The sequence below is a fragment of the Sus scrofa genome, chromosome 1 (genome assembly GCF_054392235.1).
Source record: "Sus scrofa isolate SSC_HxYL_T2T_F1_AM1 chromosome 1, Sscrofa_HxYL_maternal_Yorkshire_Landrace_v2.0, whole genome shotgun sequence".
Classification (NCBI taxonomy): Eukaryota; Metazoa; Chordata; class Mammalia; order Artiodactyla; family Suidae; genus Sus; species Sus scrofa.
The window spans coordinates 172,965,788-172,981,376 of record NC_139383.1 but is presented as its reverse complement, the minus strand read 5'-3'; the positions used below and the strand labels follow the sequence as shown (position 1 = coordinate 172,981,376).

The window sequence follows — 15,589 nt, the reverse complement described above, 5'->3', positions numbered from 1 at the left end:
AAAGCACAGCTATTCCTTATGTAAAAACCAAAGTCTGCATACTTACTGTTCAATACTTTTGGTCCAAGAGACGTGATAGGAGGTGCTGGCTCAGCTGTGGGCTCCCCAGGCTGCGTGTGAGGCATTGATTGGGCGTCCCTGTTCCTGGGGCTGGGGATTCAGAGGACTTAACAGGGTTCAGGGTCTCTTCCAAAGGTTTTCAAGGCACAGTTGGGTCTGTTTCCAGAAAATCTCCTATATTCCTAAGAGAAAATTCCATGCCCAGGCAAGTGCTGGAAGAAGAGCATTTTTCCCCCCTGCCCTTGAATGAACTAGGTCATTGCTGAAGCTGGAGAATAGTTTTTAGCATCACTGTGATGAAACTTGAGGGCTGTTTCTGCAGTAGGTGCAACACTTGTTGACGCTGCCTGCCGGGGAGGCCCTGGCAAAGGGGCCTGGTGAAATGCAGCCCCGGGGAGCTGATGAAACACAGACTAGCTGTCACTGGTGGCTCGGAGACCAAGCAGCGTTTGGCAAAGCCCACGCTGGCCCTCGGGTTCAGGTGCTCGCCTCTTAGAAAAGCAAAACCTCGCTGCCTGATAAAGCAATTACTGCGGGAGGAACCCCAGCAGTTCTTCTATCAAGGGTATCTGGCTCTTGAAATACACATAGGAAACCCTTGGGGATTGGGGGAGGGGAGGCGAAAATAAGAGTCATGTGTAGTTCGTTTAGAGCTGGTGTTACCGTCCTTCTCTGAAGTTCTCTGAGAAAAGCAGAAGCCACAGCAAGGGAGGATCCACCCGCCCCCGCCCCCATGGTCCCCTCTCTCCCTCGCTGCCCCCCTCCCACATGTTCTCTCTCTCTTCCTATTTTGACTGCAGTAGTAAGAAGAGAGGAAGATCAGAACAAATCCAGAGAATAAATACCATAAGCCCTATTTTTTCAGATTGTGAAGAATCGTTCCACGTTGGCAAAGTAGATTTGGTAACTCAGGCATTTCTTTCCTCGAATTTTGTCCAAATCCAAGAAAAAACACAGAAAATCAGAAGTCTCATTCTGTAACCACTTTGCCTCTTTGCAAAAGTATTTTAATGTACTCTACCTGGCAACTGACAACTTAGAAAGAAACCTCTTAGGAGACTCGTGGCTAAAATTAGCTGCTTCGAGTGGGTGACTTTGAAGGGGACATAACTGTTAGATAATTACTCCCTGTTGGGCACTATAATCCTCAAAAGCAAACTTTTTTCATACAGCGTGGTGATCTACATCACTGTACCTGATAATGAAACTTCTCACAAGACAGAAAATCATCATTTAGAATTATTAGATATCAAGTAGTATACTGTTGATGTAAATTTTTTTTTCCAGTTTTACCTTCATTCGAGAAGAAAGATACTGAACGTTGAGGGACTCTAAAATAATGACTGTCTCTTTGGGAACACATCTCTATGAACTGCAACAAAATGCAGAAATTACCAGACTTTTGTGATGGTGGATACCCGTTGGTTTTGTTTAAATCCCTGATCCTCTTCACAGAAGAAGGTCCTTTCCAGATAAGCACAGACGGCTTTAAGGTGAGACTGAAGAGAGAAGGAAAGTGTGATGATAAAAAATAAACAAATGTTATCGCACACAGAAGGACAGGATAAAGCAAAAAGGACCCGGTGTCCCAACACAGTAGATAAATGTGAGGTGATCTTGAAAGAAGGGTTGCCTAGAAGCTCTTACATGGAAAAGTTGCCACTCATCATGAAACTTAATTTTGTTCTTCACAAACAATTTGAAAGACAACTCCCTCAACTCCTACCATTCATCTCCTAGCAAAATAAATTTAAGGAGGGGTTCCCTTGTGGGCACAGCAGGTTAAGGATCAGGTGTTGTTACTGTTTTGGCACAGGTTTGATCCCTGGTCTAGGAACTTCCACATGCCTTTGGGCATGGCCAAAATTAATTAGTTAATTAATTTAAGGGGCATAGGATTTAAATATATATACATGTAATGATATATAATACAATATTATATTATATATTATATTACATATATATAATAGTCATCTTATTAGCCTGCAGCCATAGAATTTCTTACATTTGGTGTAGCATGAATGGAAAAAAAGTCAGAAACAGAGATCTTGGATTAAACTCAGGCCAGGTCACTGTACTGAATTTTTTTATGCTTATTCTAGGAGGGGATAAGAAGGAGATAGAAGGAGAGATGTTGATGAGAAAAAGAGGGGTGTAAAAAAGAAAGAAAAAAAATAAACAGGCAACCAATTTGACTGACAAAAAAGAAAAAGAGGGGCGTATATCCGTGTCCCTCTGATAGCATCAAAAAATACGTGCATGTGTGATTAAAAATAAAGACCTAAAAATGATTAGCATCATTCTAAGTGAAGTCGTATGGAACAGAGAAAATATGTTTAAGTAATCTCTTTTTCTGACACTATAGGAGAAGAAATTTTCCATCTAAGGAACAGAGCTAAAAATATATTTTTGTATAAGATGTCACTTAACTGCTTTTCTGAAAGGCCTCTGGCGCTTTATTTCCTTAGCGTCTCGAATGAATGGGTGCTGTGCAATCCACCAGCCACTCTCCAGTGCCTGGTACTGGGATCTAGTCAGTTTCCAATGCATCTGACTATTTCAAGCAAATCCATGAGGTTCTTAAGCTGCCCTTCGCTGCCATCACTTGGACTTGGATTGGTATATGAGGGGTTCATCACTTACTTTATTCCTCCTGGCACAGAAGGTCTTCAAACGTTCATGTCTAACGGTACGAGTGATGAATGCCCTTTCCAGCAGAGCACATTCTTGGCTGAGGCTGGGTACTAATCACATGTCAGGTCAGATCAGATTTTCTGCCAGGGTCCCTGGGCCAAACTGGAACTGAGCAGGTCAGTGTGGCTGCAGGGAGCAAGGTCAGTGTTTGGGGAGGGTACCCCCACCATGGAGAGCAGCAGTTCATCCCCATTCAGGGTCCACGGCTTCTCAGAGCTTCCCCACTGAGTGTGGTTCCTTGCTCAGTGGCCGTGACCCAAATCAGGCCTTTGCAACCCTCGCTCAGTCGCTCAGGTAGGTCAACTCCACCTGAGTTGAGGAAGGAAAAGGTGCTCTTTCCCCTCAAGTACAGTAAATAGGTAAATAAGACTTTGTTCTCTCCATGTTTTTCATCCCAGGGAACAGATTTCTATAAAATTCTTCATAAGAATGTTTTTAAATATTTGCAAAATAACAAGAATGCAAAATTTTCAGAATTCATATATCTGAAGAGAACTTTTCCAAATATACAAATGTTTGGAATTTGGAATTCATTTTTCCCCAGAGTATCAAAATCATAAATGGTAGTTAGGCTCAGAGAACATCTTACAGAAGTATTTAATCCATCGTGTTCCTAAAATACCCAACTTCGGCTACCTAAAACCACAAGTATCAAAACCAACTTAAAATTCAATTTAGCTGTGTATGACAGTCTAAGGACCTGAAAAAAAAAAGTCCAGACTTCCATGGTAAAATTCTGGCACAGTTATTCCTGTGCATCAGTTTCAGTTTTAAAACAGCCACCAAAAAAATGTTATAACACTCAGAAAAGGAGAAAATTCCAACTTTCACAAATTAGTACATTGAGTCCTAGCCCAATTTCACAAGTAGTGTCAAATTAATTACTTGAACAGTGTATGGATTTAAAATTTAAATTAAAAAATAATCTGTGTATGTTATCTATATTAAGTATTTTATAAAAGTTTTAAGGCTTTTCTTCTGATTATGAGAGCAATACATACTCGTTACTGATAATTACATACCCATTAATAAAAATTTTTAATTTTTTTTATGGCTGCACCCATGGCATATGGTAATTCCTGGGCCAGGCATTGAATCCGAGCCACAGCTGTGGCAACATCAGATCATTTAACTCACTGTGCTGGACCTGGAGATGGAACTTATGCCTCCCAGTGACCTGAGCAGCTGCAGTCCAATTCTTAACCCAGTGCCACAGCAGGAACTCAAATTTTTAATATATTGACTTTGAAAATCTCCTACCACCAAGAGATAACCACCATTTTGGTGTATTTCCTTCTACTCTTTTATTTTCCATATATGCTTATAAATAGTTTTCTGTTATTTTAAATTTTTTTTTCACTTAACATGAGCTTCTCATTAAGAATTCCTTAGGAAAGGCTACATACTATTCTGTCAGATGAATCTGTTATATTTTATGTAGCTGGTGTCCTACAGGTAGATATTTAGATTGCTTAAATATTTTTGCTTTTTATAAATAATGATGTGATAGACATTCTTGCAAATAAATCTTTGGCACATCACTCTCGTCTAAGGACAGGATGTTAAAAGTGGCTTTGGTGGGTCAAAAGTTACAAATATGTTAAGATTTTTGAAATAAATTGCTAAACAAAACTATCAGTTGTTTCCACCAGCAGGTGTAAGCCCGCCCATCTTAGTGAAACAGGAATAACTCTTGCCACTGATCACTATCAATTAAAATGTTTTTGCCAATCTTAGAAGCAAAGTTTCTTTGCAAATGAGGTTAAATAGCATTCTATTTAGGTTATTTGGACCTTCTTCTTTTATGAATTATCTTTTCGATTTTGGGTGGTTCAACTTTGCCATTTGAGTGTTTTCCTTTTGCACATACAAAAGCACTTTATATAAGATTTGCTGCAAAGAGGCTCTATCATCCAATTTGTAGTTTTGATACATAGAAGTTATGAATTTCTGAGGTTTTGATATATTGAAGTTGTGAGTTCTTATTTAATAAAAGCTATGCAGGGAGAAGGGAAAGGGAGTTGTTTTTTTAATGAGTACAGGGTTTCAGTTTTGCAAGGTGAAAAAGTTCTGGAGACCTATTTCATGACAGTGTGAACATACTTAACCATTACTAAAATGCACAATTAAAAATGGTTAACATATACATTTTTATGTTATTTTTTAACCACAGTTTTTAAAAAGCCATCTTTTTCTTGAAAATGCACAGTTAAAAATGGTTAACGTGAATTTTTATGTTATTTTTTAACCACAGTTTTTAAAAAGCTATCTTTTTCTTGTAGTTTCTTCCTTTGCTTATAAAGCCTCATCTCTACATGTGCTTATCCACTATCCCATACTACCCCCAAGGCAGAGTAGAGGGTAGAGCTCAAATCAAGCCCTTCTCTTTTTTCCTGTCATTTGGTCTATGCTAAGGTATTGGGTCGGTTTGTGCCTTTTTTCTGAACCCAGACATTAAGGATTCTGTTTCCATGCTGCTTTTAGGGGCTTCTACCCTTTACCACTAAGAGATGGATATAAGTATAATAGCTAGGATTTGGGGCTGAAGACTCTAGATTTTTTTCCCCATTAAAAATAGAATGAGGAGTTCCTGCTGTGGTTCAGCAGATTGAGAACTCAACATAGGGTCTGTGAGGATGCAGGTTCGATGCCTGGCCTCACTCAGTGGGTTATGGATCCAGCATTGCCGCAAGCTTCGGCATAGGTCACAGATGTGTCTTGGATCCAGTGTTGCCACGGTTATGGCATAAGCCTCAGCTGCAGCTCCAATTTCACCCCTAGCCCGGGAACTTCCATATGCTGCAGGTGCAGCAGTAAAAAGAAAATACATACATACATACCAGGAGTTCCCTCCAGTGCAGCAGAAATGACTCCAACTAAGAACCATGAGGTTGTGAGCTCAATCCCTGGCCTCACTCAGTGGGTTAAGGATCTGGCGTTGCCGTGAGCTGTGGTGTAGGTTGCAGACGCGGCTCGGCTCGGATCCCGTGTTGCTGTGGCTCTGGCGTAGGCTGGTGGCTACAGCTCCAATTCGACCCCTAGCCTGGGAACCTCCATATGACGCGGGAGCAGCCCAAGAAATAGCAAAAATGACAAAAAAAAAAAAAATCCATTTATGATAAAAATTCTCATAACCTATGAATAGAAGGAAATTTCTGCAACTTAGTGAAGATTATCTAAAAAACGAAAACAACAAAAACCCACAGTGAATATGCTATTAATGGTGAAAGACTGAATTATTATTTCTCTAATATCAGGGAAAAAGCAAGGACGTGACTCTTATAGCACCTATTCAACAGCATACAGGTGGTTCCAGGCAGGGCAATAAAGAAAAAAATATTAAAGCATACAGGTTGGAAAGGAAAAAGAAAAACTGTCTTCATTCACAGACCACAAGATTCTATACATAGTAAATTCCAAGGATTCAACTGACTACAAGTAATAAACAAAGTTACCAAAGTCACAAGATATAAATCAATACTTAAAAATCAATTGTATTTCTATATACTAACAATTCAAAAATGAAATTAAGAAAATTTTATTCACAATAATACCAAAAAGAATAAAATACTTAGGGAGCATCTTGGGAGTGTTGGGACACAGGTTCAATCCCCAGCCTGGCATAGTGGGTTAAGGATCTGGCATTGCAGCTTAGGTTACAGATGCAGCTTGGATCTGATCTCTGTCCTGGAAACTATATGCTGTGGGGCAGCCAAAAATGAGGAAAAAAAAAAGCATAAAATACTTAGAAATAAATAAATTTAAAAGAACACTTGTATACTGAAAATTATAAAAGACTGAAAAGAGAAATTAAAGAAGATTAAATAGATATTCCACACTTACGGACTGGAAGACTCAATACTGTCAAGATTGCAATTTTCCTCAAATTGATCTATATATAACCAACACAATCTCTATCAAAATCCCAGGAGTGTTTTTGTAGAAATTGATAATCTGATCCTAAAATTTATATGGAAATGCAATGGAATTAGAATAGCTAAAATGATTTTGAAAAAGAACAACAAAGTTGGAGGACTTATACTACTTGATTTGATTTGATTTGATTTGATTTTTTCGTCTTTTGTCTTTTTAGGGCCGTACCTGGGGCATGTGATAGTTCCCAGGCTAGGGGTCGAATCAAAGCTATAGCTGCCAGCCAACACCACAGCCACAGCCACAGCCATTGGGGATCCGAGCCTTGTCTGCAACCTACACCACAGCTCACCACAATGCTGGATCCTTAACCCACTGAGCAAAGCCAGGTATCAAACCCGTGTCCTCATGGATACTAGTTGGCTTCATTAACCACTGAGCCACGACGGGAACCCCAGCTACCTGATCTTAAAACTTATTAAAAAGCCACAGTAATGAAGACAGTGCAATACTGGCACACTATTATATACATGTACAGCCTATAGATACATCAGAATTGAGTCCAGAAATAAGCCCTCACATGTACGTCAATTGATTTTTGATAAAAGTACTAAGGTAATTCAACAAAGGAAATGACTGTCTTTTCAATAAATGGGGCTGAGACAATTGGATATCCATATGCAAAAAATCTGAACTCTGAAACTTACCTCATGCCATACACAAAAATGAACCCAAAATGGATCAAAGAACTAAATGTAAGCACTACAATTATAAATTTCTATAGGAAAAAATGGCAACTTTGAGTTATGCAAAGAGTGACAACAAAATCATGATCCATAAAAATTAGGAAATTGAGTTTTATCAAAGTTAAAAATTCTTCTGCTTCAAAAGACATCATTATATACCACAGACTGGAAGAAAATAGTTGCAATCATGTTATATATATATTTTATATATATATATAATTTACATATTATATTATGTATAATAATATATATATGTATTCTTGAAATCTCTCAAAACTCAACAGTAGAAAGTCACCCCAACTAAAAAATGGACAAAAAACTTAAATAAACATGGAATAAAAAAATATATACAAATGACTAATAAGCACAAAAAAGGATGATCAACATCATTAGTCATTAAGGAAATACAAATTAAGACCACATGAGATACCACTATACACCCAGCAGGATGGCTACAGTAAAAAACACAGACATTTGGGAGTTCCCGTCATTTGCTGAGTGGAAATGTATCTGACAAGCATCCATGAGGACACAGGTTCGATCCCAGGCCTGGCTCAGTGGGTTAAGGATCTGGCATGGCTGTGAGCTGTGGTGTAGGTCGCAGACGCAGCTCAGATCCTGCATTACTGTGGCTGTGGTGTAGGCCAGCGGCTAAAGCTCCAATTCGACCCCTAGCCTGGGACCCTCCATATGTCGCGGTCGTGGCCCTAAAAAACCAAACCAAACCAAACCAAACAAAACCCAGACAATACCAAATGTCCATGAGGATGTGAAGAAACTGGAACCCTCATAGATTGCTGGTGGAAATGTAAAATAGCACAGCCACTTTGGAAAACAGTTTGACAATTTCCTACCTAAAACATTAAACATACCCTTACCATATGACCCAGCAATTCCACTCCTTGGACTCTACCTATTAGAAATGAAAACAGATGTCTAAACAAAACCTTGTGTGCCAAAAACTGCAAACAATCCAAGTGGCCATCAATTAGTGAATGAATAAAATAAACTGTGGTACATGCGCCCATACAACTGAATATTATGCAATAAAAAAGGACAACAGACACATGCTATAACTTGGAAGAAACTCAGAAACAGTAGGCTAAGTAAAAGAAGCTACACACCAAAGACTAAATATTGAATTGTTTCAAGACTACATATTGAACTGTCCAAAAAAAGTCAAATGTATGGAGACAGAAAAGATATCAGTGGTTACCTAGGGCTGGGAGTGGGAGGAGGATTAGCTGCAAATAGACATGATGGAACTTTGGGGGATGATGCAATGCTCCCAACCTGGATTGTAGCAAGGGCTGCACAACTATAAAATACATTAAAAACTGTTGAACCATACACTAACAATGAGAGAATTTTATGTAAATAAATTATACTTCAGTAAAGTCTTTAAAAATGTAGAATAAAACAGTTAATGAATCCCTTGCCTATCCTTTAAAATTTTTTAATTTGCACTTTATATTTTTCCAGGTTTATTGAGGTATAATTTCTACATGGTTTGCAAATATTTTCTCCCATTCTGTAGGTTGCCTTTTCATTCTATTTATTGATTGTGCCCTTTGCTATGCAGAAGCTTTTTATTTTTTGTCTTTTTTTGCCTTTTCTAGGGCTGCTTCCTGCGGCATATGGAGGTTCCCAGGCTAGGGGTCTAATTGGAGCTGTAGCCCCTGGCCTACACCAGAGCTGCAGCAATGTGGGATCTGAGCTGCGTCTGCAACCTACACCACAGCTCATGGCAATGCCAGATCCTTAACCCACTGAGCAAGGGCAGGGATCGAACCCGCAACCTCCTGGTTCCTAGTCGGATTTGTTAACCACTGCGCCACGACGGGAACTCCTGCAGAAGCTTTTTAGTTTAATGGAGTCTCACTTGTGTATTTGTGGATTTTTGCTTTTGTTGCCTGTGTTTTTGGTGTCATATTCAAAAAATCATAGCCAGGATCAATGTCAAGACCGTTTTCCCCTATCTTTTCTTCTAGGAGTTTTATGGTTTCAGATGTTCCACTCAAATCTTTAGTCCACTTTGAGTTACTTTGTGTATATGGTGAAAGTGCCCAGTTTCATTCTTTGGCATAAGGATATCCAGGTTCTCAACACAATTTATTAAAAGACTATCCTTTTCTCATTGTCTGTTCTTGGCACCTACTTGTCAAAAACACATTAATACAATATGCATGGGTTTACTTCTAGGCTTTCTATTATGTTCCACTGGTTTCTGTTTTGATTACTATTGCTTTATAATATAGTTTGAAATCAGGAAGTATAATGCCTCCAGCTTTGTCCTTCTTTCTCAAGATCCCTTTGGCCATTCTGAGTCATCTGTGGTTTTATATCAATTTTAGGATTATTTTTGCTGTTTCTGTAAAGAAGTCTTTGCGATTTTTTTTTTTTTTTTTGCCTTTTCTAGAGCCACTCCCACAGCATATGGAAGTTCCCAGGCTAGGGGTCTAATCAGAGTTGTAGCTACGGGCCTATGCCACAGCCACAGCAATGTGGGCTCTGAGCTGTGTCTGCAACCTACAACACAGCTCACGGCAATGCTGGATCCTTGACCCACTGAGCAAGGCCAGGGATCGAACCCTCAACCTCATGGTTCCTAGTCGGATTCGTTAACCACTGAGCCATGACGGGAACTCTAGTCTTTTGTGATTTTTATAGAGATTGCATTGAAATTGTCAATTGCTTTAGGTAAGTATGGATATCCTGACAATATTAATTCTCCTAATCCATGAATACAGGATGTCTTTCCATTTTATTTATTTATTTATTTATTTATTTATTTATTGTCTTTTTGCCTTTTATTGGGCCGCTCCCACAGCATATTGGAGGTTCCCAGGCTAGGGGTCTAATTGGAGCTGTAGCTGCCGGCCCACACCACAGCTCATGGCAATGCGTGATCCTTAACCCACTGAGCGAGGCCAGGGATCGAACCTGAAACCTCATGGTTCCTAGTTGGATTTGTTAACCACTGAGCCACAACAGAAACTCCCTCTTTCCATTTATTTATGTCTGCTTTAATTTCTTTCACCGGTGTTTTATAGTTTTCACGGTACAGGTCTTTCTCTCCCTTGGTTAAGTTTATTTTTATTTTTATTTTTATTTTGTCTTTTTGCCTTTTCTTGGGCCACTCCTGTGGCATGTGGAGGTTCCCAGGCTAGGGGTCTAATCGGAGTTGTAGCCGTTTAGACTACAGCTCGGGAACTCCTAAGTTTATTCTGAAGAATTTTATTCTCTTCGATGCTATTGTAAATGGGATTGTTTCTTAATTTCCCTTTCAGATTGGTCATTGTTTGGTGTATAAAAACTCAACAATCTTTGTGTGCTGACTTGTATCCTGCAACTTCACTGAATTCATTTATTCTAACAGTTGTTTCTTAGGAGCCTTTGGGGTTTTCTACATTTAAGATCATGTCATCTGCTGGAGTTCCCGTCATGGCACAGTGGTTAATGAATCCGACTAGGAACCATGAGGTTGTAGGTTCGATCCCTGGCCTCGCTCAGTGGGTCAAGGATCCAGCATTGCCGTGAGCTGTGGTGTAGGTCGCAGATGTGGCTCGGATCCCATGTTGCTGTGGCTGTGGTGTAGACTTGCAGCTACAGCTCCGATTAGACCCCCAGCCTGGGAACCTCCATGTGCCACGGGTGTTGCCCTCAAAAGACAAAAATAAAATAAAATAAAATAAAAGGATCATGTCATCTGCAAACAGATAATTTTCTTCCTCCTTTTCAATTTGGATGACTTTTAGCTAACCTTCATTCTTGAATGACATCAAAAACACTTAGGACCTATTTGGTAAACTTGTGAGTTTGAATGATTACTTTGGATTTCAATTCCAATGAGCCCAAGAAGCAGATACCCAGTGTAAGTCCTCCTGAACATGATACTCCTCATGACAGAAGCCCAGAGAGCCAAACGTCTAAGGCAGGAATTATCACCAGCCACCTCTTGTGACACTTGCTGGTTTGACGGGTCATTATGATACTCTCTTATGTAACAAGGCAGCACATGAGCCTGTCCTCCAACAGATGTAAAGGTGGCAGGGGAAACAGTGTAGGCTCTAAGGAGCTCTGCAGAGGTCAGGGGACAGACCTCCTGCACTCTGCTACCATGTGTTACCTGCTGGGCAGGTAGCCTTGAAGACTTTAATGGCCCCAATTCTGCATTAATAACATTCATTTTAAAAGCACAATAAAGCTTATTTGATCTTAAATCAGGATTTTTGGCAAAATATTATATTTCCTATTCCTACCACTTACTTTTAGAGTTACACAGTCAACTAAGGGACCAATCAATTCTACCTAGTTGATAAGTCAGCAGGAAAAGTGTAAGTTCCTTACCTGGAGCAAAACTTCACAAAGGAGGTTCCCTCCAATTTATCATTTCTGAAGCACAGTCTACCCTGAGTTGCCCTCCCTCCCTTTCTCGAACTTGAGGGTCCTGTCCAAGCTTTGAGCAGTTAAAACCCTCTTTTGGTGTAAAAGATTCCTGTGGCTGAGTTCTGAGCTCAGTTTTGACAGCCCAGCAAACTCCATCTTTGCTGCCCCAACAAGAGGCCTGGTGACCACAGCCCGGAGAACTTTGCCCTTCTTTCCCTTTACATTTCATAGCCTTCTTTCTCATAAGTTGTCCAAACCTGTCTTCTGAGGACAAAAAGAGAACTTTATCCTAGGGTGAAAAATATCATCCAGACTTGCAGGTGTAGCTGCATGTCATAGCAATAATAGAAAGTCTATTAGGAGTTCCTGTGGCACAGAAGCTCAGGTTGCTATAGAAGCACAGGTTTGATCCCCAGTACAGGGCAGTGGGTTAAAGGATCTGGTGTTGCCACAGCTACAGCATAGGTCATAGCTGAGGCTTGGACTCAATCTCTACCCTGGGAACTTCCATATGCCAAGGGCGCAGCCATAAAAAGAGAGCGATCATGGGTTCAGACAAGATACCCCAAAGTGAATTGCCTCTCCCAACTATGCCCTGTACCAGGAATACCAAACCAAGTTCTAGAGCATTTCACAGGCTGTGGGAGTGTACCCAGGACTTCAAACCTCATGGCTCTAAATGGCAATTGTGTATTCTGAGACATTTTGTCACATCACATTTGGGGCCTACAGAGCCAACTTGTGGCTAGAGAAGAAAAAATATGATACTTCAAAATTTTTCCTTTTTTCAGTTCCTCAAAAAGTTAAATTACCATAAGATTCTGCTGCTAGGTGGATTATACCCAATAGAAATTAAGAGTGGGAACTCAAAGAGATCCTTATATACCAACGTTCACAGCAGCATTATTCGAAGCAGCCAAAAGGTAGAAACAACCCAAATGTCCACCATCAGATGAATGGATAAGCAAAATATGCTATGTCAATACAATGGAATATTATGCAGCCTTTAAAAGGAAGGACATTCTGACACCTGCTACAACATGGAGGGACCCAGAAAGCATTATACTAAGTGAAATAAGCCAGAAACAAAAGGACAAATATTGTATGATTCCATTTATGTAAGATACCTAGAATAGGAAAATTTACAAAGACAGAAAATAGAACAGAGGATACCAGGGGCTGGAGGAAGAGGGAGATGGGCAGTTATTGTTAATAGATAGATATAGAGTCTGTTCAGGATGATGAAAAGGTTCTGGGACTAGATAGGGGTGATGGTTGTACAACACTGAGAACTTAATGTCACTTTAGTTGTACAACTAAAAGTGGTGAAATGGTAAATTTTATGTTATGTGTATTTTACCAAATTTGGAATGTATAGAAAAAAATCACTATGCAGTCTAATAGAAACTAACATAGTATCATCGGTTAATTATCCAAAAACATACAAACAAACTCATAGAAAAAATGATCATATTTGTGGTTACCAGGGGTGGGGAAGAAAAGGAAGGGGAATTGGATGATGGTGGTCAAAAGGTACAAACTTCCAATTATAAGGTAAATAAGTAGTAAAAATACAATGTACAACATGAAAAATATTAACACTGCTGTATATCTGACAGTTGTTAAGAGAGTAAATCAGAAGAGTTCTTATCACATACACACAAATATTTTCTATTTCTTTAACTTTGTATCTATGTGTGATGATGGATGCTCACTAAACATTGTGATGACCATTTCATGATGTATACAAGTCAAATCATAATGTTGTAACCCTTAAAAGTATACATTGCTATATGTCAATTATATCTCAATAAATCAGGAAGAAAAAAATGCTAAATTAAATGTTATCTGTATTTCGCCAAATTTAAAAAAGGAGTTTCTGCTGTGGCATGACAAGATCAGCAGTGTCTCTGCAGTGCCTGGAGGCAGGTTCGATCCCAGCCGGACACAGTGGGTTAAGGATCCAGTGTTGCTGTAGCGTAGGTTGCAACTTTGGCTTAGATCTGATCCCTGGCCGGGGACCTCCACATGCTGTGAGGCAGCCAAAAATCCTTTTTTCGTTTTGCTAAAAAGAGATATAGTCTTTAAAATTTTCCAATGAGAGAACGTATCATAACAGAGGCACTTTCCCTCATCATTGACACAGATTATGATCATATGGTTATGGCCATAAGTCCTATTAGCTCTCTGAGACTTAGGGTTTGCAGAGTAGGCAACACACTTTCTCACCCAAAACAATGCAAAATATTTTGGGAAACAAACTATCTAGCCTGCATCTCCGGAAATCCCCTCCCAAGTGGCTAACCACAAAGGGAGGAAACATAACAAGGTGAAACCAAAAGTTTACAGTCAAAACTTGAGTCCATGTTATTTTGTTCTGCACTAGATCAATGCAGTGCAAATGTGCACTCAGGAATGATGCACTTGCAACATTTTAGCTTTCTCTGCCTGGGTCTTTGTTTATGCCATGATATAGGGATAATCTTGTTTCCAAATGTCTTTTGAAGCAAATAGGTCTAAGGCATTCGATTAAACGGACGTTATTTAAAACTCTCTTGGCAAATCACCTGGATATTAAGCGAACAGAATTAGGCAGTATATTTTGAAGAACGCTGAAGACAGTGAGAGATGAAATGTTAATATTGGTCGAATTGAAGTTACAAATGACCATTGGAGCTGGAGACCATCAAGCTGCCAATGCTACTTCCATGAAAAAAAAAAAAAAATTGTTCCAGAAGACACCCTACGGGGAATCTGTGATAAAATGTTGGAGCATCTAAAATTAAATGATCAATGTAAAACTGTTTTTCAATTATGTGATATCACGCAAATTTTTATAATTACTATTATTATTTTAAATAATTCAGTTGCAACTTTTCCTATTAGAAAAAGAAGTAGGTTTTTTCTGAGTTCCCATCGTGGCACAGCAGGAACGAATCCGACTAGGAACCATGAGGTTGCGGGTTTGATCCCTGGCCTCAATCAGTGGGTTAAGGATCCAGCGTTGCTGTGAGCTGTGGTGTAGGTCACAGACATGGCTTGGATCCCGAGTTGCTCTGGCTGTGGTGTAGGCTGGCAGCTACAGCTCCGATTGGACCCCTAGCCTGGGAACCTCCATATGCCAAGGGTGCTGCCCTCAAAATACAAAAGATGAAAAAAAAAAGAAAAGAAAAAGAAGTAGGTTTTAAAACTGGCTACCTGTCAGGATTAATTTAAATATCAGGAAAAAAAATAAATGAGAAAACATGAAATGCCAACCTGAGTAAAAGACGGTCAGAAATGGTCATTTAGTCCTCTTAACTGAATGGTGAGCGACCACTGGAATTGATTTGTAATCTTTGATGTAATTATTTATGCATTAATTCCATCCTAGACTTTTAAGGGAGCTAATGGCAAACATTTTACATTCCTGTAATAATCAAATGATTTTATTTCATGCACTTATGCATAAATGTGTTGCATTTATTTACCTGAAATAACACAACTGACTTTTATTTCACTATTTTAAAATATTTCCAGTTCTGACAGATTTGGCCTTTCTTTCCCAATGTCAACTTTAGAAAACTTAAAAACCAATTCAGTTGCTAACTGGAGAGCAGGTTTTGGAAAAGTTTAGACACTTAGTTCTTCAAAAAATATTTAAGGCTCAGTAATAGGGAAACTTGATTTTCTTTCGATTTGAAATAACTATTGCCAAAGAAAAGAACTGTTCACAAGATTTTGAGCATTTTTTCCCTATAGTTAGTTTTACTGTATTGTTATTATACTTGCTTGAAAACTTGATAACTTGTTCAAATTTCAGAATCTCATCACTATTTTCATTCTGG

General features: G+C 39.2%; 1 protein-coding gene across 6 annotated transcripts in view; it reads right to left on the bottom strand.

Moving 5' to 3' along the window:
• Positions 1-15,589, bottom strand: part of ALPK2 (alpha kinase 2) — a 158,945-nt gene that overhangs the window by 129,455 nt on the left and 13,901 nt on the right. For 4 of the 6 annotated variants that reach the window (XR_014816133.1, XR_014816136.1, XM_084977460.1 and 1 more), the window contains exon 1: positions 47-744. Coding sequence is in view for 1 of the 6 variants with exons in the window: in XM_001925970.8 (XP_001926005.6) it covers positions 47-125 (79 nt within the window). In the remaining 5 variants the exon portion in view is untranslated. Of the gene's footprint in view, positions 1-46; positions 1,560-15,589 lie in introns of those variants that run through there. The other 2 variants (XM_001925970.8, XM_013993295.3) reach the window with 2 other exon arrangements.